The sequence below is a fragment of the Echinops telfairi genome, unplaced genomic scaffold (assembly GCF_000313985.2).
Source record: "Echinops telfairi isolate 266 unplaced genomic scaffold, ASM31398v2 ScPeMD7_9;HRSCAF=40, whole genome shotgun sequence".
NCBI lineage: Eukaryota > Metazoa > Chordata > Mammalia > Afrosoricida > Tenrecidae > Echinops > Echinops telfairi.
Genome location: NW_022103906.1, coordinates 85,490,920 through 85,513,713, shown reverse-complemented (window position 1 = coordinate 85,513,713; position 22,794 = coordinate 85,490,920). Strand labels below are relative to the sequence as shown.

Sequence of the window (22,794 nt, the reverse complement as noted above, 5' to 3'; positions counted from 1 at the left end):
TGGGGGGGTGGAATTACATATGGTCTCACATAACCCCTAGCTTGCTTAGGAAACCAGAGTGATCACGTCCATGACATTATAGGACAATGTTCTGAAGGTGGGATAGTGGTTGCTGTCAAGGGATGGATGAGACTCTTGGTTTCTGCTTTGGGTAGGGAGGCTTCAGTGGTCCTCTAACTTTGTTGTCCAGACAGATGCCAAGAGGGAGTGATTCAGAAGGCTGACAGACCAATGTTTCTCAGTTCGGCGCTTTCCCCGTGCTGTCTCATGCATCAAATTAGCAGACCTCATGCTTTTCAGGTGTACCTCAAACTTGATACATCGAGTTGGAGACACTCCGAGGGGTTTTCCCTACTTAGTTAGCTAGGATGGTAACTTAATGTGCATGCAAAGAAAGCATGTGTTAAATGAGTCTTTAATCCCTGGCTCAGTCAAACACAAGATTCACTGGCAGGTCTTTCTTTCACTAAAACACAATCACAGGATCAAAGTCTCTTTATAGTGTGCACCCCACTAAGCTGGTCAGTGACAATGGTGTGGGGGTGGAGAATGGCACACATTAATTAATTCACTCTCACCAAAACAAAGCATCTTCCTGAGTCTCTGTTCTTTTGAAGATGAGGGTGTGAGGAGAGACACTTCTTTCATCCTTTTTATTTGTATATATCAGGGTACAGATGTGTACTACTGATAGCTAGAACGCCAAGAATAAAAATGCTGGGAAATCAAATGACTTTTAATTTCAATAGTTTTCCTTTTGACCTCCTAGTGATTTACCGGCAACTTGAATCTTGAGCTTTGCTCACTTGCAAAATCATAACAGAGGTCCAAATCGAATGCTTTGGGAGTACGTGTAAACAACAACAAAAAATTCCCTTAATGCAGCTATTTTAATAAAAATCGATATGCAGGATTCATCTTATTAGCTATTGTATTTTATGTAGCAAGTGACTTCTGAAAAACCAACTTTTGAAAACACTGAGGACTCAGTTCTATCACAAGGCAGAATCTGGATGGTGACTGCTTTACTATCACTTTACCTGTAAGTGAAGAAGTTTGTGTCTTAAGACATAAAACCTCTTGTCTAAGAGAGACAAAATTAAGGTGCTGGGAGCCAAGGTAGTTTTCAAACTATGACTTACTATACTCTTCATTTGAATCTAACCAACTTCTTCCCCTTTTAAACGACCAAACAGAAAAAAAGTTATCTCATCTGGTTTAAATTCCAAGTCGATCTTTTTTTAAAGTTCTAACTACAACATGGGTCAAATGCAGCATGAAAAGAATTATCTATAGGAAGGACAACAGAGGAAAAGGATCATGAAAAATTCCAACTAATACTGAGTTTTCTTTTAAGATTCACTTGGAGTTCTCTCAGCTTCTTATAATTAAGTACTTGTCAGTTTCAAAGTTCTTTGAACCACCAGTTTTACTTCTACTTTAAATAAATCTCCAATGGGCCTAAAAGGTTAACCTAAGATCACCACCCACAAACCTCCGCCTAGACCAGGCTTCTGGCTTCCTTCCTGCTGAACACACACTGCCATCCTTAGACACAGCCCACACCACAGCACTCCAGTCCTCCTCACTCTGTTCATGGATGACTTGTCTGGATGTCTGGAGCACACAGAAACCAAGAGATATGTTAGACCAGATCCTCTTAGGTTAAGTAAGGCCGGCACGGAAAATACTTAGTAGAGGTTACTTGGGTCTACTTCTTTATCCTTCTCATTTTATAAGCTTCCCACCCAGCCCCGAAGAAAGTATCATTGTGAAAGCAACCAGGATACTGTGGTGCAGTTAAGCGCTCTTTGGCAAACCAGGTCTGCAGCTTGAACACCCCTGTGGGGAAAGCCCCCAGCTGCAAACCTACCACTAGCTGCTCCACAGGAGAAAGCAGCAGCTGGCTGCGGTACAACTTTGGAGATCCTACGGGGCGGTTCTCTTCTGCCTTAGAGTGAAACTATGAGTCAGATACAACTCGGCAATGAATTTGCTGTTTAGGTCATTTTAGAAGTAATGTAGAGGATGTGGTATTTAAGTGTTTTAGAATCTTTCAATTTCCTCATCACAAAGTAAGGTGGGTCAGCAATTTCAGATGCTTTTAGCCCAGAACAGAGTTGAAGCAAGATAAACCGATGAACAACGTGCCCATGAAGGTCTTCTCCCCTATTTCATTCTAGCCCATCTCCACTTTGAGTACATCATTTCTCTGGCACACGGGAGAAATGATGGGGAAAGGGAAATGACGATAGCATTTGTCAAGTTTTTAAATTTTTAGTACTTTTTATATACTATCAATTCTGAAAACTTAGCAACCCAACACATAACCACTATGCAACCAAAGCTCCTAAGTTTGTAACTAGTTAAGTAAAATTGAAATTCTTACCCAAACTGTACTTCCCGTTAGGCAATACTGCCACCTAATCGATAGGAATTAATTTGACCTCAAAATGCCTTTAAGAAGTTTTCATTAATCGCTACAAAACAAGTAAGTACTCTAATTAGATGGAGATTCTGAGTATTAATCAACAGGTAAAATACCACCAGATGGATCAGTGGCCACAGACCAGCACCCATGTGATAGAAATATTTTTGATTTCCTTAAATCACAATAAATTTGAAGGGCACAATCTGAATTATAATCAAGGTACAGAAGGGTATTTTATCTAGAGAAAAACACAAGACCAGGTTTATTTCATACAATGTTATTCACACATTTTTCATTTTCTAATTTATACATAATATACAAAGTGAAGTTAACATTATTCCATATGAACCAATAAGAGCCAGAACCTAGACAAACTGGTCCAGAGACAATCCATAGCAAAAGGAGACACTCCAAAGCAAAGCCTAGGTGGTTCTGCCCAACTTAAATTCCTTCATTCTAAAACATCGTTTTCAGATTTTACCAGAACTCTATGCCAACTACTTAAAATGTTGGGAAGGCTGGGTTGTCAATAATGAGAAACAAAGAAGAGGGTTCGGCTTCCCACCGTCCTATTCTTTAGGACTAGCCGTGTCCTGATTTTCAGAGAGAAGTAAATGCCTGTGTCAGGGAGCATGAGCATAAAGGAAGACCAGGACTTCAGCTGTGCAAGCACAGGAAAGTCACTGCCCCTCCAACGAGGCCAGCTTTGATCCTGGAGCCATGGGTGACACCGGGAACACAAGTTCAACATGGGCTAAGCAGGGATGAAAAGGAGAGCAGCTTTGTACAAAACAAAACATCAACCAACCCCCAAACAACAACCACACTGCTGCTGTGACCAGGGCACCCTCATAGACCAGTGTGACATGAGACAGGACAACCAACCAGTGACAAGTGGTTAGAGTTAATAGCCTCACCAAGGAATGCTGGGTTAGAAAACTAAAATAACTCAACTTGGAACATGAAAAGTATGCCTGGCACCCCAAAGTTATGCCACTATTTTAAGGTTTATGATACAAACAGCTAAAAGATAAAACCTTTATATCCATTGTTGTGCTCAAGAGAATTGCTTTTCTTCTGCAGATCTCCAAAAAAAATTTCCTTACAGAGTCAATCAACCGAAATAGCACGTTCACTTTTGTTTTCAGCACTAAACATAAGTGGGTCAACATAAATGTTTTATACAAAATACTGATTTCAACAAAATACAAAGCACTTTCTTTATCTTTCAGAAACTGAATATACAAAGCAAGGTTTTTTTCTCCAAAATATTTTCATAGGCAAAGGATTAAAAACGATTTTAATTATACACATATGGTCACAATTTTGCCTTAAAAAGGTTGTTGGGAAATGTACATAAGGCCGCTTGTAAATGTACATCATATGTTACTGTGTCTTATGTCCAGAGAAAAAAATGTTATCATACAGATTTGCTCTTACTTGGGAGTAGGCTATTCAAAAATACAGTACTCTTCTGTACAAAGAAAAAAGTCACATCACATTTAATAAGATGAAAAAAGCATTGGCCTCCATGGTAACCAAATATCTCAATCCAATACTTTCTATTATGCACAATACCCTGACTTCAATTGAACACTACCCAAATCTAGCACGACCATATTAACAGTCAACAACTATGTTATAAAACAAAATGTGTATCATAATAATAAAAAGAAAGCTGGTTCTTACCTCTGAAACCATATAAAGATAAAAAAAATTTTTTAAAATCACTCTTGATTTGGAGAAATAAATTTACATTATTCAACACTATATGCCAAGTCAAAGAGGGCAGGGACATAAATGTACACTAAAATGCAAATGTTTCCCAAAGAGATAAAACAAATTCCATTTACAGCATGAAGGTTTACAAATGTACACCTGTACAACCAAGGTAAGCATCACTACTAAATTATCAAGGTTTTATAATAAACATTGAAACAAGATTTGTTTTCAAAGTGTAAACTTACATCTATTACTACACACACAATGCATATATTTATAGGAAGCAAAAGAAGCTAGCTGAATATGTAATCATGCTTAAATGTCGAGCTGTCAAATTCACTTTTCAGTGGCCCCTTTTTACCTCTTTCTGATACCTACTTTCTGGATCTACTAGGGGAAAGCAAAATGAGCCCAACATTTCCTGTCTTTGTAATTCCATAAGCAAAACAAAATACAAATTTCCACTTTCTCTTTGCAGACCAAAATGAAAAGTTACTATGGGATTTAACTTTTCATTTAGTGCATTTAACTGGATGGAAGTGTCACCATGATTTTGTTTTTCTCGACCTCTTATAACAATTACATATGTAAGTATATACAATACTTTTGTACATTGCCAGAGACGTTTGGGGCAGTATTTGTATTAAAACCACATCCATTATAAATAATGTAGGTTATTTTCTTCTCAAGTCAGTTAATTCTTGTCTTACTTGCTGGGTTTTTTATTTGCATGATAGTTTGTGAATTACCAAAATACAACTTAGCTTTTTCATTTAAAATATTAATAATATTGATGCAGTTGATTTCTAATCTGTTATAAAAGGTGTCACATAAGGGAAACAAAAGAGAAAGAAAAAAGACTATAATTCTATATACATCTCTAGAAACCTGTTGTGCTATGGGGTCGAAGACCTATCAGACTGCAAGCCAGTTTATTAAAAGAATACTGTACTTTTCCCTTAAAAACTATTTTTGTGACTTTACAAGGTAAAAATTTACAAAATATGTGACAGGGTTTTTTTGTGTGGATACAGTTACATCATATACAAGCATTCTGTGCTTTGCTAGCAAGCCAATCTGATAGGTCTCCACTTAGGGCTGGATATATAATTCACCACCACCACCCCAAATATACACAAGAACCTTAAAAATTTACAAATGGATGAATAAAGTCAATAAATAGCTTTGCTTTAAAAAAAAAATTGAAGATCCATGGTTGAGTTGTGTTTTGATAATTCACAAACAAAAAAACCTCTTTTCACATGGTTATATCATCGTCTCCTTTCCCTTTACAACATTCCATTTGGTGGTCCTCCAATAGGCCCAAGATCTGGGCTATTTTTCAAATAGTATTTTTCCAACTTGGCCAGTATATGCTTTCCATAAGTGTATTTGCGCAAAGTAGTAATGTGAGGTCGAATCTGAAAAACAAAGTATTTAAATAATAACATTTATTTTACGTTTCTCCTTTCTTAAAATACAACTTAAAATTAGGGTAACCTAATAGAAGTAATTACTGTTTTAAATTTCAAATCCAAAGAAAGTTGCTGTTTGTAAAAGCAGTTATTTCCATCCCACTTTCCAAGTTTCTGCTTTCAAAGTTCAATGAATCAGTCTATTTGATAGACTAATAGCATAGCCATTCCAAATACAGAAGAAATAAGTTTGTGAACTCTTACAGTAAATTGTATTGATGGCTACTAAATTTAACATGTTTAATATGCCACTGATAATCTTTAAATGCAAATTAAAAGAACCAAACTGTTCTATTTCCATCCATCCTGGCAGAGATTCAATAAATATTAATAACTGGAAATGATGAGAATGTAGCATAACAGCCGCTCTTCTTATATATTAAATAGCTATAAACTTGCTAAGATTTTTTTTTTGGAGTAATTTGGCAATATCTATTAAAATGTAAAACACTTATGCCCTTTGATCCTGCAATTCCAAACCTAGGAATTTATTCTTCGAAACACTTGTTGAATTGTACAAATGATCTCCAATGATTAATATTGAACATTAATTTCAAACCATATTTCACACAAAATATAATAATTAAAATTAACTTTCAATGTCATGATAACCCATATTTTGACATTCATAACATGACAGTTAATAAAGTTGAACAAAATAATAATAATTTATAAATTATCAAGATTCCATGAGGGAGGGGTGAGGGAAGAGTAAAAATGAGGAGCTGATGCCAGGCACTTAAGTGGAGAGCAAATATTTTGAGAATGGTGAGGGCAATGAATGTACAAATGTGCTTGACACAATGGATGGATGTATGGATTGTGATGAGCTGTATGCGCCCCCAATAAAATGATTAAAAAAAAAAGGCTAAAAACATTTTATGTACTAATTTTTAAATAAAAATATTAAGATTAAAAACCCAACCCAAACCAAACTCATGCACAGCGACCCAATAATTGGACAGGGTAGCACCAGCCCTAGAGGTAATTTTAAGACTTACTCTACAGGAATAGAGCACCTTGTAAGGCCAGGTGGTTTCTAACTGCTGATTTTGCAGTTAGCAGCCTGACTCTTAACCCCTACACCACCAGTGTGCCTCTTAGGTAAAAAAAATGTTAATGATTTGAGAAATGTATTTTAAAAGTCAAAATATTGTTAGTGTTAAAAGATCATTTCCTCTACATAAGAGAAATCTAGAGGTAAAGGACTTTGCTTTGTGCTTCCTGAATCGACAGATTCAGGAAACTTCAAGACTGAGTCTTCAGATACTATTTCTTTCACTCTTCTTCTTAAGAATGTTTTCCTAAGGCAATTTACACTTCTTTTTAGGGGACCATTCCGTTCTAACAGGGTATTAAATGTACAGAGTGAAGACAGCTAAAATGTCAAGTGCTAAGAATTACTACTATCTGGAACCGAAAGAAAAACCAGTCAAATCAATACCCATATATACTCGTGTATAAGCCGAGTTTTACAGCACATTTTTAATGCCAGATTTTGTGGTAAAATTAGGTGCCTCGGCTGATATTCGGGTCAGCTTATACTTGAGTACATACAGTAAATTTTCTCTTTAGAAAAACTAATTACATTGACAGCACTGAAGCCATCTATTAGGAAACATCAAATACATCTGAATAAGATGGGGAAAAAAGAATTACAATAAAGTTCTAAAGAGATAAAGTATGAAGATAATTTTACCGTTCATTTAAGAATTTAATAAAGGTAAGCACTATCAACATCTACAAAAGGTTTTCCATTAATTTCAGATCCGCCCATAAGCTGTAAGACATGAGGATAATAAAGCCTAGAGAAGTTAAATGCTTGTCACACAAACTGTCGTTCCCTATGCGCTTTATGTGGTTATCATTACTACCTTGTGCATGATGATCTTTCTCTGAGCAGGTTCAGCCATATCAATCATCTTCTGAACCACATAGTTGGCATACTGGTCCTTCATCATGGTGTATAAGGCACTGTGAGGACCATCATTCTGGCAGCAAACCTCGTCAATCAGTAACGCTCTCTCAGCACGGGAGGCATGAGTAACACATTTTTCTACTACATTGCTAAAAATTAAAGTATATACATAAAGATTAATTAATTTTTTTCCATAGCAAAATCTTGGCTTCTGAATAAATATGGTCAACCTATTCAAAGAAGAGAATCATGAAGGGACTCTCGTCTTTATAACAGCTTTTAAAATAGAAGCCAAGATAGTAAGAGAACCCATATTTTGACTTCCACTAGTACAATTACAAGCCTCTTAAAATTATGAAAAGACTGGGGGGAAAAATGAAGCTAGGTCACTAAAAGGTCTAGAACACTCAAGAATGTGTACTAAAAGAAAGATCTGATATGGAATTAAAAATATTGCATATGAACATTGGGCTACACTGCAGGAACAGTGTGCTTCATCCTGGGGAAGGCAGGTAAGGTCTGAGGGCAGGGAGACCCGCCTAGCTTTTCTCTTTTTCATTATAGGTAACACTTGCCTCTTAAAACAAGCTGCACAGGAAGATGGAATTTTTGGCTTTCCTGCCACCCTCACCCTTTGATGGGGAGTGCAAACAATTACTTTTCACTGCTCATACAAACGTTCAAAGACATATGTGCATTCGATTACCTTTTCACACAAACTGGTTCATATTTTATTTTATTCAATATTTTTTATTCAGACTTAATAAAACACTTAATTTATCACAAACATCCTCTCAGATAAACCTTAAATATAAACTTATTTTTTATAGTTATTAGTCCTTAGAATAGAATCATTATTTATTAAAGTAGTCTCCTTGTTTCAAAAATTCGAGTGGTTTCCAGGTTTTTAAAATTGTTTTATTATTATTTCAAATAATGCTGTAAACATTCTTGTTCACTGGGAAGAAAAAAAAAATTGCCATACCTGGCAAATTTGTGTTGACTCAGGGCTAAGACCTTGCCTCTGATTTCAGAAACAATTTTGCTCTTGTCTTCAGGTCGACCATGTTCCAGTACATGCTGAATAACATAATTGCCATACTGATCCTAAGAATAGATATTTAAAAATTACTTTCATTAAGAGAAAGATGGAATGATTACTCTTTATAAAGATGTTGGTCAACTTATCTAAAAATCGAGTAATTCAGAAACAAAAGGATTTTACCATCACTGTGCTCTTCTATTTCTATAGTACATTCACTTAATAAATGATATGTCCTTGCTAAAACAGTCAGTCATTTAAAAAATACACAAACATCTCAAATTACTAAGAGACTTTTTTATACCTGCACCAACTGCTCTGTATGTTGATGGAGTTCCTCTAAGACAGGTAAGGTCTGCTCTGCAGTGCAGTGCTCTAGGATGCGCTGGATAACTCTGCAGCCGTAAGGATGAGTTGAAAGCACAAACACCTTAAAATAATTAGAAAAATTAAAATTTCCATTGCTTAACAATTTTGGAAAGCATGGAGGCAGAAAAGTTTTTAACAATATTTGGATTTAATGGAAAATGGAAGGGTGATGGCATCACATGCAATAGGGAGGAGGCTCAGCGTAGATCTATAGATGCTATGATCCAAAGAAATCTAGAAACTAGAGGACTGAGGGCATGTAAAATGGATTTATGGGAAGTAGGATAGCATAGTAATTTAGAACTATTAATTACTAGGCATTCATTACTAACTGTCATTTATTTTAATTGTCTTTTATTATATTCTTATGGCTTCTCCCCTCCTTCCCATCTTCCGATAAATTCAGAAACACATTATTGGGTTTATAATTCCAAAAGTGGTTACAGTTACTACGTAAAGTAACATACCTAAAAACTCATACAGTTCTAAGCTTTTGTTCCAAAATAAATTCTCAACTAAGTCCCCATATGAAACAGGCAAGTGCTAATGTACATTATTCTTTTGTCTCTTATTTTTGTATGAAAGTGCTAGGAATTACACATTGGGACATATGAAAAATGTATGAACATTCAAATTTGAAAATAATGTCCTATTAACTAATTATATCCATGGCTTGTTGTTCAGTTTGTAATAATATGGTGCCTTGGTGTGTTGCTGTGTTGCTGAAGACTATAACACTAGTGTTTCAAATACCATCAGGGTCACCAAAATAAACAGGTTTCAGCAGAGCTTCTAGAATAAGAACAGATTACAAAGAAGGAACAGGCTGTCCATTGCAAGGGGATTTAGCCACTGAAAACCCTATGGATGGCACTGAAACACTATTAGTTATTGACAAACTAATGAATAGAAGCAGAACAGTGACAGAGATAAAGCCAGAAAAGATAAGTCTCTCAGTTTGGAAGCCACTCAAGATATGACCGAGGAAGAACTGCCTTCTTAAAGTAGATTCATAATGACAAGGACAGAGTGATGCATGGTAGAGTAGAGCCTTCGGGACCTTCATTTGCTGGTGGAGCATGATTCAAAATGAGAATAATCAGCTGCAAAGACACAAGTAATAGTTGGAACTTGGAACGTACAAAGTATGAATCTAGGAAAATTAGAGGTTGTTAAAAATGAAATGAACTGCATTAAAACAATCAATATTCTAGGTATTAGTGAGCTAAAAATAAACTGGTACTGACCATTTTTAATCAAAAAAGCATATTGTTTACTATTGTTTACTAATAACACCATAAAAAAGAAAGGCACTGCATTCATGGTCAAAATGAACATTTCAAAATCTATCTTGAAGCACAATGCTATCTGCGATAGGATAATGTCTATCCAAATAGAAGGAATTCCAATGAATGACAATTATTCAAATTTCCATAACCACTAAAGCTAGAGATGTAGAAAATGAAGATTTCCATGAAATTGATCAAAGAAAGATTCAAGACGCATTGATAATTATTGGAAAACAAAGTTGGAAGCAAAGAGGAAAGCATAATCGTTGGAAAATTTGGTCTTGGTGATAGATCCAATTGACTACATCTATGAAAAGAGACGACAGAGAAGCTCAGCATTAACAGTAAAAAGCAGGCCAGGGGCCAACTGTAGAATGGACAATCAATTGCTCATATGTTAAGTTCAGGTTGTAGCAAAAGAAGTCCAAGATAGCCAAAAAACAACCTTGAGAATATCTGATCAGAATTTAGAGATCATCTGAAGTACAGATTTGATGCATTAAGCACTAATGACAAAAGACCTGATGAGCTGTGGAATAACATCAAGAACATCATACATGAAAAAAGCTAGTGGGTCTTAAAAAGATCAGAAAGTAAAGATAAAAGTGGATGTCAAAGAAGACTCTGAAATTTGCTCTTAAATCATAGAACTGCTAGGGCAAATAGAAGAAATGTTGAAGTCAAAGAGCTGAACAGAAAATTACAAAGGGCAGGTAGATCAAGAAGAAAAAGTCAAATATTTTAACAAAATGTGCAAAAACCTAGAAGTTGGAAAAACACAACCAATCCTATCTTACACTGAAAGAACTCAAGAGAAAAATTCAAGCCTCAAGTTGCAATACTGAAAGATTTTATGGACAAAATATTGAACAATGCAGAAAAGTATCAAAGGAAGATGGGAAGAATGGAGTTACTGTACCAAAACAGAACTAGATGACATTCAACCACTTCAAGATGTAGTGCGTGTGTGTGTGTGTGTGTGTAAATAAAGAGGTAGCATATGATCAAGAACCAATGGTACTGAAGTTCAAGCTGCATTGATAGCATTAGTACCAAGCAAGGCTCCAGGAATTGATGGAATACCAACGGGAATCATTTAACAAGTTGATAATAAAGCATTCACTGGAAGCACTAACTCATCTATGTCAGGAAATTTGGAAGACAGCCACTTGGCCAAATGACTGGAAGATATTTATTTATATTTCTACCTATGCCAAGGAACTGTCACACCAACCGAATATGCTAATTTTAGAATAATTATCACTGATATCACACGCCAAGTAAAATTTTGCTGAAGATCATCAACACAGGTTACAGCAGTACATTGGTGGGGAAGCTAGGTACTAGAAGTTCAGGCCTGAGTCAAAAGAACAAGCAGAACAAGGGATATCTAGGCTAATTGTCAAAGGGACCTTAGCTGAAAGCAGCAGGCAAAAGATCAAAAGACATATTGCACTGGGTAAATCTGCTTCATGTACCTCTTTGTGCTGAAGGGCACCTATGTTACTTGGGTCCACCTGACCCAAGCCATGGTATTTTTAGTCACCTCACATGCATGTGAAAGTTGTACACTGAATAAGGCAAACATAAGAACTGATGTATTTGAATTATAGTGTCGGGGAAGAATATTGAAATACTATGGACTGCCCCCCCAAGCCCCCAAATCTGCCTTGGAAGAAGTATAGCCAGAATGTTCCTTGGGGGTAAGGATTGTATTTCATGTACTTTGGTCATATTATCCAGAGAGACCAATCTCTGGAGAAGGACTTCATGCTTGGTCAAGTAGAAGAAAACGAAAAAGATGACGGGCCTTGATGAGATGGACTGACACACAAGTGGCTGCAACAACGGCATCACACACAGTGGCATTTCGTTCTGTTGCATGCGTTGAAAACGACTCTGTGGCACCTAACAACAACTAGTAATTATAATAGAGATGTCCATTCCTGTACAGATTTACAGTTCAAACACTCGATAGAGGAGCGCTAGGAGGAGGAATTCTTAGGCAGTGAATTTTTGGTTAATTAATTAGAAGCAAAGATCAATCTTACTTGTCCTTTGAAAGCATCAATGATGAACTGCAGTGACTGTGGCTGCACACACTCAATGCACTTTTGTACAACATGGTTTCCATTCTGATCTTTCACACATTTCAGTACATGACCATCTAGCTCCTTTACCATTTCACTCTGAAACAAGAAGATGGCTCTTATATTTAAGTTAAAAATACTGAGAAGGAAGCAAAAGCATAATAACAAAGTCTTTACTGCTTGTAACATTTTTAACAGGAGATAGTTTTCTTCCCTAAAATATAAGTTTTCTTAAAATATAAAAAAAGTTTTCCCTAAAATATAAGCTGGAAATTACTAAAACATCTTGCAGAATTATAAATGTGAATTTGCCACAACTGCTGTCTTGTGTACATTTTCCTCAGCTGACAACCAATAAAACTAAATCAAAACTGTACACTTATCCCATACTTAGGATTTTAAAATTTTCTCTCTAAAAGCATACAATTTAATGACTATATGAGTCCATCAAGTACTTGGAAAAGGAAAGAAATTGGGTATTTATAGGATATGGGATTTTCATGTTATTTCAATTATTGAAGATTTTAGTTCCTTCTTAATACTAATAAAATATTTGCTTCAAACAGTTTTCGTTATCTCTGAAACCTTCCCCAGGGAGAATCTCTGGATGATTTATTTTATTTGTCATTTAACGGACAAACAGGATCTTTCTTTTCAATTTACAGTTATTTGATTATTTTTAAGGTTAAACTCATTTGTAGTTAGATTTATTTACTAGTTTTCCCCCCTCTTTAACTTTTATATCTTTTAACGAATTACCATACGATGTTTTTCTGATAAATGTACAGGAACTTGTTAAATAGACATTAATCCTTTGGGGAAAATATTGGCAGCTAGTGTAATAGTAATACTTTTTTCTATATGAAAGCAGCAGGGAATAGTATGGTAGAGAAGTGTATTACACATATTCAATTTACAGGCTTTCACCTTTTTTTGCTCACACAAAACTACTCTCAACTTCATTCTGTTCAGTCAAGACTTGGTATAGATGTGTTTAGTAATTAACTAAAATTTGGCTAATTACAAAATAAAATGCACTGAAGGATCAGAGTAAAGAATATAGTATTAAAATTCATTAACTGATTTACCTCGGACTTGTTCTTAATTCTTGCAAAATTTAAGTATTTTTAAAATATCAATACAGGTTGAGGTTTCTGGTAGAGAAGTTCTAAACTTGTACATTATAAAATTTATCTTTCTCTAATGTGGTGTTATTTTAAATTACACCCAAACTCAGAATATACTCCACAAGAGCATTTCTTTGATTTTCAAAATGTTTGCTTAATAGTATCTAATTCGCCTGTGCATTTATCATGTTTATTATTAATATAGTTAATTCTAGAATTTATTATGTGTATGGGTTTGAGTGTTAACTGATCTCTTTCCAAATGCCCTATGTCTCCAGAAATTGTGTTTTCATTATAACACATAAACTGCTTACATATGAGTGTAAACGAAAAGGACTATTCCAAAGCCTCAGAAACCTTCGTTACACAAAAGTACCAAAGTGTGCGCGAGCATTTCCCCATGGATCCTCATATTCAGGCCTATATAAAGATGAACCAACCTTCCTTGAAGAATTCTGTGCTGTTGCGTTTATAACAAGTCAAATGGCAGTTTTAGCATTCCTGAGCAACTCAAAATGATGTTCCATTTCAATGTTCCTTGAGCTTTGGGAATAAAAAATTGTCTGAAAAGGACTTACCCGTGTATAACTCTGGAGCTGTCAATTCCACTTTAAGTCTGTTTAATCTCATTCAAGAACCACACTAATGAGTGTTGTCTCACAGCATATTTTAAAAGTGTAGTAGAATAGCATTTTTCTTTATCCTCGACTCTAAATATTCTTGTCTTATTGCAAATAACATCGACACTGTTTTGATCAGTTAGAAGAAAATTTCCAGAAAATATACAATTCAATTATATCAATCCTTTAGTAACATAATATATTTAGATTTTCTGTCCAGAAACATGATATAGTTTCTATTTAATGACTGGCTCTCTTCTCTCTCAAAGAATTGTAAACTTTGTTAAGAGGATTCTTTTCCTGTTGATTTTCTTACAAACAATTTATTTGCATCCATTTTTAACTAGTATAGAGAATGCTATTTAAGAAAATTTATAATGAAAATATGAAAGACAACACAAACATTGGAATACTAAAAGGATTTATTATGTGAAATCAAATAAGCATCAGCAAAAGCGCTCATTAACTTAGCACTCTGCTTGTCACATTGCAGACATTTGAATTTCTTCATATAGTGATGAAAAATGTTGAAGAGGAGAAATAGGGCAGATCAAAGAGCTGAAATGTAATTCTCAGTTAGAAATGTCCCATTTGAGACACTACTAAAACAAATTTTATATTTTTGTCTAATTGTAGAAATACTTGTCTTTTTAGAGTATTGTAAGACAAACAATAATTTAAAAATTTGAAAAAAATAAAATAAATAAAAAATTTGAATAAAGTAGTAAGAAATTTTTGGTCATAACTTACAATTACCTGCTGGTCAGAGGAAATAGACTCTAATGCTTTCTGAATGACACGGCAGCCATACATCTGCAGGGCTAAAGGTAGAACATGACCACGAATACGAGTTGCCAGGGCTAATTTTTGATCCAAACTCCCGAACTAGCAGAAAAGAAAATAAGATTAATAAAAAGTGACCATAATTTGCTTTGATTGAGGAGTAAGAAAACTGTAATTCAGTGAGTCTATTTTGAAAGTATCACATTTAGTAATATGAGTGAGCGTAAGGGCAGGTGAGGGAAATATTTTAAGTCACACCATCTAAAACGCTATTATTGACCATCAATACCACTCTATTAAACACACACACACACACACACACACACACACACACACACACACACACACACACTCTCTCTCTCTCCATCTTAGAGAAATTCACTGTTAACATATGAACTTCTTAGGCCTACATACAGACCCCTAAAATTTCCTCATCCTGTTAATTCTCAACTATATTCTGGCACAATAATGGAGGAAATCTGTTAAGTCAAGCTACAACATATATCACAGGTTCCCAAATTTAATTGGTCTACCACCATCCCCTTTAAAAAAATTACTCAGCACACCTCCTGGCAACGAACAACTTTGAAGCTAGAGTCCGCAGTACAGGATAAGGTGCAGTTATCTGCTTCTGCAGCTCCTCTGGATCATCCCAATACCTCCAGGAGATCGGTATTGTGTACTTATAAGAAACACGTAAATGTTTGGCCATAAAGTAAAAAATTAGCCAACTTAAAACTAAAAACATACCCAGCCAAGGGTACAAATAAAGACGAAAATATTCATTAATTGATTCACCTTAAGACAACTTTGAGTTAGTAATTTTGTATTATTTATATTTTCAAGTATTAATCAGGTCTAACATCATAGGTCTTATTAAAATATCCACATATAATAGTTCGACCATATCAAGAAGAGTTGTATAATCATCGCCACAATTTTAGAACATGATTTCCTTCCTTGTACTGTTAGTGTAATTATTATTATTTTTTAATTGTGACATAATAGACACAACAAAACATTCTCCGATTCAACAACTTCTACAAGCATTCGGTGCCATAGATTATATTCTTTGTGCTATGCAACCATTATTGATAACCTTTTCCAAATTATTTTCAAAGCACTTAATTATACAGTTGGATGAATATACAATATGAACGCATTCTTACCTCAAAAAACTTCTGTATAACATAGTTGCCAAAAACATCTGTCATTAATTGATAAGCTGCTTGTAGAATTTCATTAAATACCATCTGTCTTTCAGCTGGGGTAGCTCTCTCTAGCTTTTGCTGTATGAATCTATGTGAGGGAAATTTTTAAACATAATAGTAAGTTGAAAATAAGCATAAAAAAATTTGTATTTGAGCCCCCCCATACGCTTTCACAGATACATACAAAATTACGTTCAAAACTAGTATTATACACACTTTATAAGACAGCCAATGTTAAAAAGGACAAGTATGAGACATTTCTTTCTATCACAGCAATCACCAGTTTGTTATTTAGGTGCCAGTGAGGTGGTTCTGACTCATGGCGAGGCTATGCACAAAACACTGCCCCATCAAACACTACTTTCACAACAGTTACACTTAAGCCATTGTAACAATCATCTTGTTGAGGCTCTACCTCTTTTTCTCAATGTTATCAGTTTCTTATGATTCAGAGTTGAATACCTTTGAATAGTCAATAAAACACAAGTCAACATCTCTCTGGTACTTTCTGCTTTCAACCTAGGTCCATCTAACATCAGCAATGAGACCCTTCACTCCATGTTCTACTTGGCATCTCCCTTGAGTAGCCAGCAGAATTCAGTCAATGTCCTGATGCAACCGTTTCTGCATTATCCTCAACAAAATTTTACTTGTGTGTGATATTAATGATAATGTGGTCAGTAAATCCCCATATTCTGTTGAATCACTTTTCTTGGAATGGGGACAAATAGGATCTCTTCCAAGCTGGCTGGCCAGGTAGAAATTTTCAAAATATCTTGGTAGAGATGAGTGAACACTTCCAGTAATTTATCTACTATATATACACTCATGTATAAGCCAAGTTTTCCAGCACATTTTTAATGCAGTTTTTGTGGTAAAATTAGGTGCCTCAGCTGATAATCGGGTTGGCTTATACTCGAGTATATATGGTAAATGTTGAAGCATCTCAATTGGTTGTCAATTCTGGGAGCCTTGTTCTCCTCACCAGCGCCTTCAGCACAGCTTGGTCTTTTTTCTTCAACACCACTGGTTCTAGCAATGGGGGAAATTAGCCAATTGTTTTTTCTACAAATAACTGTGTATTCCTCTCATCTTCTTCAAGGTGCGTAACTTGACACTTGAGTGGTTTTCTACAGTTCAGTGTGAGAAATGCTGAGTATGCGCTTCCCTTTTAGTTTTCAAACCCAAAGTCTCTGCGTATTTCATTGTAATACTTTAACTTTCTTAAGTTGCTCTTTTAAATTTTCAATTCTTTACGTCATTACTTCTTCCATTAAGAAGAAAAACTTCAAAATCCCTTGTGACATTTATTTTGATGTTTTATTTATCTTTTTCATGTAGGAGGATCCTTGATGTCATTCCCAAGACTCATCTATCTTGAGTCATTCATGTTCAAAGAGGTAAATCTGTTCTTGAAATAGTCTCTAAGTGTGAAACACTCAAAACTGACTTTGGCTAGTTAGACCGACAAAACTTGGGGCACTGAGATAACAACTAAGTTTATTATCTACACTAAAATCAAAGAAGCAAAATTACAAAGGTACCAATTTATTTTTAATAACATGTAAAATATTAATAAATGTTTATAAAACAAGAACTCAGAATAAAACTCAACTACTACTGAATTCCCAAGAGAGTTGTTTGTGTACTACTTTTTGAAAGCACCTTGTATTTCCTAACTTTCAATTAGGTAAAAATCGAAGCAAGTACCTAATTGGAAACCTTTTAATAAAACCTCAAGTGTACCTTAAAATAAAAATAAAAGTAATAATAATAATTTATACATTATCAAGGGTTCGTGGGAAGAAAAAATGAGGAGCTGACACCAAGGGCTCAAATAGAAAGAAAATGTTCTGAAAATGATGATGGCAACCTATGTACAAATGCGCTTGACATAATGTGTGTATGGATTGTTATAAGGGCTGTAAGAGGCCCAAATAAAATGATTCATAAAAATAAATAAAAGAGCCACCAATAAAACGATTTAAGATAAATAAATAAAATTAGCCCTTTACATATAATTGCTAAATAGTTTTTCCATATCACTGGGTCCTCTTTTTACTCTTTTCTTGAAGTCTCTTGATGAGCATAAATGTATTTTCAGAAAGATGAAGCGATCTGCTTCCATAAAATTTACGTCCTTGCGTTGGAATAGATCAATGGTAGTGGGTTTTCCATTCTAATTTTTTGGAGAATGTTTGTTCACATGTATGTATCTAGCGTTATTCTCTCTAATATGTTTAATGTACAAAAGCAACAAGACCCAAACACTTTAACTTTGTTTTATGCTATTTTAAAGTCAAGTTATATATTAGGGACATAAAGTTAATTTAAAGCATAATCTTCAAACAAGTAAATTAATACAGAGATAACAGATCCAAATAACCCAATAATAAGCATTGCTATATTTTCATTATTAAAATACAAATGGTATAAAACTGGGAAGCCATTTAAAAAACACCATTTTAATAGTTTATCCTACATGGAAAAAAATTTAACATTGATTAAAAAAAAAGTTTTCAACGCTTATGTAGATTAGCTAATTATAGTCAAGTTACGATGTAACAAGGTAGTAATTTCTGCAGCAAATCACCATTACCTACCTAGAACCATGCTGGTCTTGAGAAAACTCAATTATGTGTCCAATCAAGTCTCTAAGTTGAAGGTTTGGGAAGCGGTTGTTTCTGAAATCTTCCAATAATCTACTTCGGCCAGAAGGCATAATATCAGACCTATTATACCGAAGTCGAGAAGGAGGAAAGAGCTGGCTGCTGGAACTAAATAGACTGGAAGTGCTTGAAGCACTTCGGTATTTTGCTTCTGCTCCAGGTGCTGCAGAGATATAGCGACCACTACCATTTGTTAGTCCTCCTACAACAAAGCAGTGGTGTTAGCAAGTATTTTTGACAAAGTCAAAGTTAAAATATCACAAATAAAAGTTACTTAAGCTATAAATAAGTCTTTACAAATTACTATGTTAAGACATTGTTAAAGTTAAAATTGGAGTGTGAAAAATCTTACATAATTAATGTGTATATAAGAGTCTGAAAGGATGAGAAACACTAACCTATAATTGTTTTTAGCACTTTTTAAAAAATGTAATGAAAAGAGCTAATGTATTATGTTCTAGTATCAATACCAGAATACTGAAACCAGCATCAAAATTTTCAGTTATATTTATAAGCAAGTTATAAATAACTAGACAACACACTTTAAGACACTGAAATAATTTGGAATTCATTTGCAGTGGAAATATGTTAACATCTAATGATAACTTTGTATTTTTGAAATACATAAAAATACATTAAGTCATTGTATCATCTATGTAAAAACAAAGTATTTGACTACTCCTTCGTTAATCCAGTGATTAATTCCTGTACCAAAAAAACCCCAACCTCCTTTACATTAGATAGGTCATCTAAATCAGAATAATTAGAAAATTACTCATAACAAATACCAAAAACATTAATATTAAATATTTTAATAGTAAAAAGCTAATAATAATTTGTGAGAAATGAATAAAAAGCTTCATTAACTTATATCTATTCCAAACAAGAAACTTGATGGGCAGCCAGTAGACACAAAAGTAAATAAACAGGAAGTTGTTTTAACTAAGAAAGATGGTTTAAAAGTACTTGACAGTGTCCTTTTAAAAAAGAAAGGTTTAAAAAATTATAAAATGTAGATTTGATAATTCAGATCAACAAAATCCACGAGTACTTTTATGCTAATAGATACCAACTCTATGTAGAGTAGCGCTATACATTCGAATCCAGACCACAGGGTTTAGAAGATCCCAAGGACACACTGTCAGTGCAACATGGTAACACAGCATTAACAGCCAAAAGGAGCTTGTACAGGTCAAAATGGATTGGAACAGTCCTCACTTACTTTCTATCTTCACTGCTCTTTTTTTTCCCCCTTAATTGAACTTTGATATATTACATATTTTATATTAATTTATTTGGATCCCCAGCCTTCATAAAATTATATTCATCCATATACTAGATTCCCAATACCTACAACCCTGTGAGATAATTATGTGTTCAATAAGTATTAATTAAATATTTCATTTAGCATCAATTGTGTAGGCACAATTCTAGAATACCTTTCTAAACAGTATACAATTTACAATTCATTTTATATATCAAAACCACATTTTACCCAGTTCTACATAACTAAGAGCCCACTTAAGACATAAAGAATAAGACACAATTTCAGTGTTTTAATAAAATGTTATCTCTATTATCAATCCTTCCAGTCTATTACTATTTCTGATGGTATAGTTCCTTGCAACCAACTGTTTGCAACAGTAACTGATAACTAGCCTACTGATTCTTTAACAATGTGATTCAGATGGCTTCAACAAATACAAAGGAACTTCAAACAGCTATGGAAAAATTCCATTATTTTTCCACAAACTTTTTAAAGCCCCTTCATAATTGGGTCTTTACCAAACCTGACACTAGGTTTTTAGTTAGCATCCTTTGTAACTTGGTCAGGAGTATTCTGCTTACCATTCCAATCTTTTTAGATGTAACAATTAATTATACTTTTCCCTTAATAGGTAAAATAATAGTGCCATTTTATGCTAAAAACCATAGCATCCTGCTAGAGCACATCCTTCAAGTTCTTCAACCTAAACTTCAGTCATTATCCCAAACTAGTATCTCACATACATTTCCTGGTATTCATCTAACTGCTCTCTCCATTCTCATGATTATTTCTGTGCCACTGCTCATCAGGACCAAAAGATCTCATTTTGCCCCATTATTCTTAAAGCACTTCAGAGTTTCAATACCATAAAAAATATGTACTCAGTCTAGGAAATTACTGCAGCAATTCTACGTGGCATCATTCAGGTAGTCTTTCCAATCTCCAAACAGGACATTTTCGATTCTATTAGGAAATAAATTCCAACGCAAGCTCTGGCTGACGATTTTAGCAGTCTAATGACGGTCAACTGTCTTCAACTGTTGGGCTCTCAGTTATAGAAGACTAATTAAAATTCATTTATAACACGGAAAAATTAAAAAATTAGGGCAAGATTGGCTGCTATATAAATTAATGGTCATTGACATTTATAATACATCCAGCATTTTAAATATGGCTGCTTAAACACTAAAAGCTGGTCACTCAAAGCCTATTTTAGGATTGAGGGACACTCCACAAGTCAAAGGCTTACACTCTTAAAAAAAAAAGTCAAAATCATAAAAAACTAAGACAGAAAAAGTTGAAGATTAAAGATGAATAGAAAATCCTGACATATAATGTGATCCTTAATTTAACCCTACACCCTCAAATCAATCAACCTACATACCTTTCTTCTCTTGTTATATAGAAATGCGTGAGACAACAAGCAAAGTTTGAACAGTCTGCTGGTTTGATCATAGTATTGTTATCAGTGATAATTTTCTGGCTTTGACAATGGTAGTTACCAAAATAAAGCCTGCATTTTCTGAAACATATCTAAAGTATTTAAATGAAACATCTTATATTCAATCTCTTCTCAAAAGGTTGAAAAAAGATAATGTGTGTGTGTGTCTAAGATGGTAACGTGGAGAATCTGAATTATGAGTATTAAAGAACACTTGTGCAATTGTTGCAACTTTCCAATAAAATATACATTTCAAAATAAGTTAAAAATGAACACACACAAAATCATGTTATCCAGATTCATACTGCTGCTACTGCAGTCCAAAAACAGATGTGGACAGTTTCACTGCTCATTTTGCATGTTACTTGGCTTTACTGAGTAAGCCCCAAGTTGAAAGGAACAAAACACTTTAGAGCAGAACTTCCCAGTGTGCACACAAATTCCCTTGAGATCTTTCTAAAAGAGTAGATACTGAATTACTAAAAGCTTTCTTCTAGTGATGCCGATGCTGCTGGAATTCTGATCACACTTTAAATAGAAGGGCTAAAGCGCTTACTGTATATACTCGAGTATGAGCCGACCTGAGTATCAGCCAAGGCACTTAATCTTACCCCCAAAACTGCATTAAAAATATGCTGAAAACAGGGCACAATACCCACCCAAAGCGAGGGTATTGTTTTTATCTCCACAGGGAAAGAGGGACCAGATTTGAACACAGGGCTCCAAGATGCCAATGCAACATGTCAGCATGGAGTAGGGAACCAGTGGAGACGTCTGAGGGGCCGACCCCAATCTGAACTATGTGGACACCTGCCCCTCCCACCCAAAGAATTTATTTCAGAGGACAGCACTGAATCTGCAGGTCTGGGAGAGAGACATGTCTGATCAGAGCACAGAAGGAAATGAAGGAGGAGGAAGAGAGAGTGGAGCACATCCTGGCTCACCAAGCCTTGAGGACAATATTCCCGCTCAGAGCAGCGCATCCAGAGAGGACCATATGGCCGGCCCCACTATGAGACATGACATCCCTCACTGACCTTACAGAAGACAACAGTGTGGGAACTGCACCCGATCTGATCCCACCACACCAAAGCAAAACACTAAGGGTGTGGAACAGAGCAACGAAGTCCCCAGGAAATACCAAAACTACTTTGAGGCCAGGGCTTGGTGCCCCAACAGACTTGACTGAAAAGCACTCCTAAAAGGGCAACAAACGTTCTAGAACTACAAACTTTTCTTTCTTCTTGTTTTTTGTCAGTGGCTTGTTGTTGCTTTATTTTGTTGCTTTTGTTTTGCTCTGTCTTGTTTTTGTGCATGTTATTATCTTCACAGGTCTGTCT

The 22,794-nt window shown here is 34.9% G+C and overlaps 1 protein-coding gene across 6 annotated transcripts in view; it reads right to left on the bottom strand.

Moving 5' to 3' along the window:
• Nucleotides 1-2,692: 2,692 nt before the first annotated feature.
• Nucleotides 2,693-22,794, bottom strand: part of PUM2 (pumilio RNA binding family member 2) — a 71,104-nt gene continuing 51,002 nt past the window's right edge. For 4 of the 6 annotated variants that reach the window (XM_013006864.2, XM_030884631.2, XM_045286913.1 and 1 more), the window contains 8 exons: nt 18,681-18,948; nt 16,036-16,165; nt 14,834-14,968; nt 12,298-12,435; nt 8,893-9,018; nt 8,532-8,653; nt 7,503-7,695; nt 2,693-5,574 (listed from right to left, as the gene is read on the bottom strand). In XM_013006864.2, the coding sequence (XP_012862318.1) occupies nt 5,443-5,574; nt 7,503-7,695; nt 8,532-8,653; nt 8,893-9,018; nt 12,298-12,435; nt 14,834-14,968; nt 16,036-16,165; nt 18,681-18,948 (1,244 nt within the window). In that variant the 3' untranslated portion in view covers nt 2,693-5,442. The remainder of the gene's footprint in view (nt 5,575-7,502; nt 7,696-8,531; nt 8,654-8,892; nt 9,019-12,297; nt 12,436-14,833; nt 14,969-16,035; nt 16,166-18,680; nt 18,949-22,794) is intronic. The other 2 variants (XM_004696054.2, XM_004696055.2) reach the window with 1 other exon arrangement.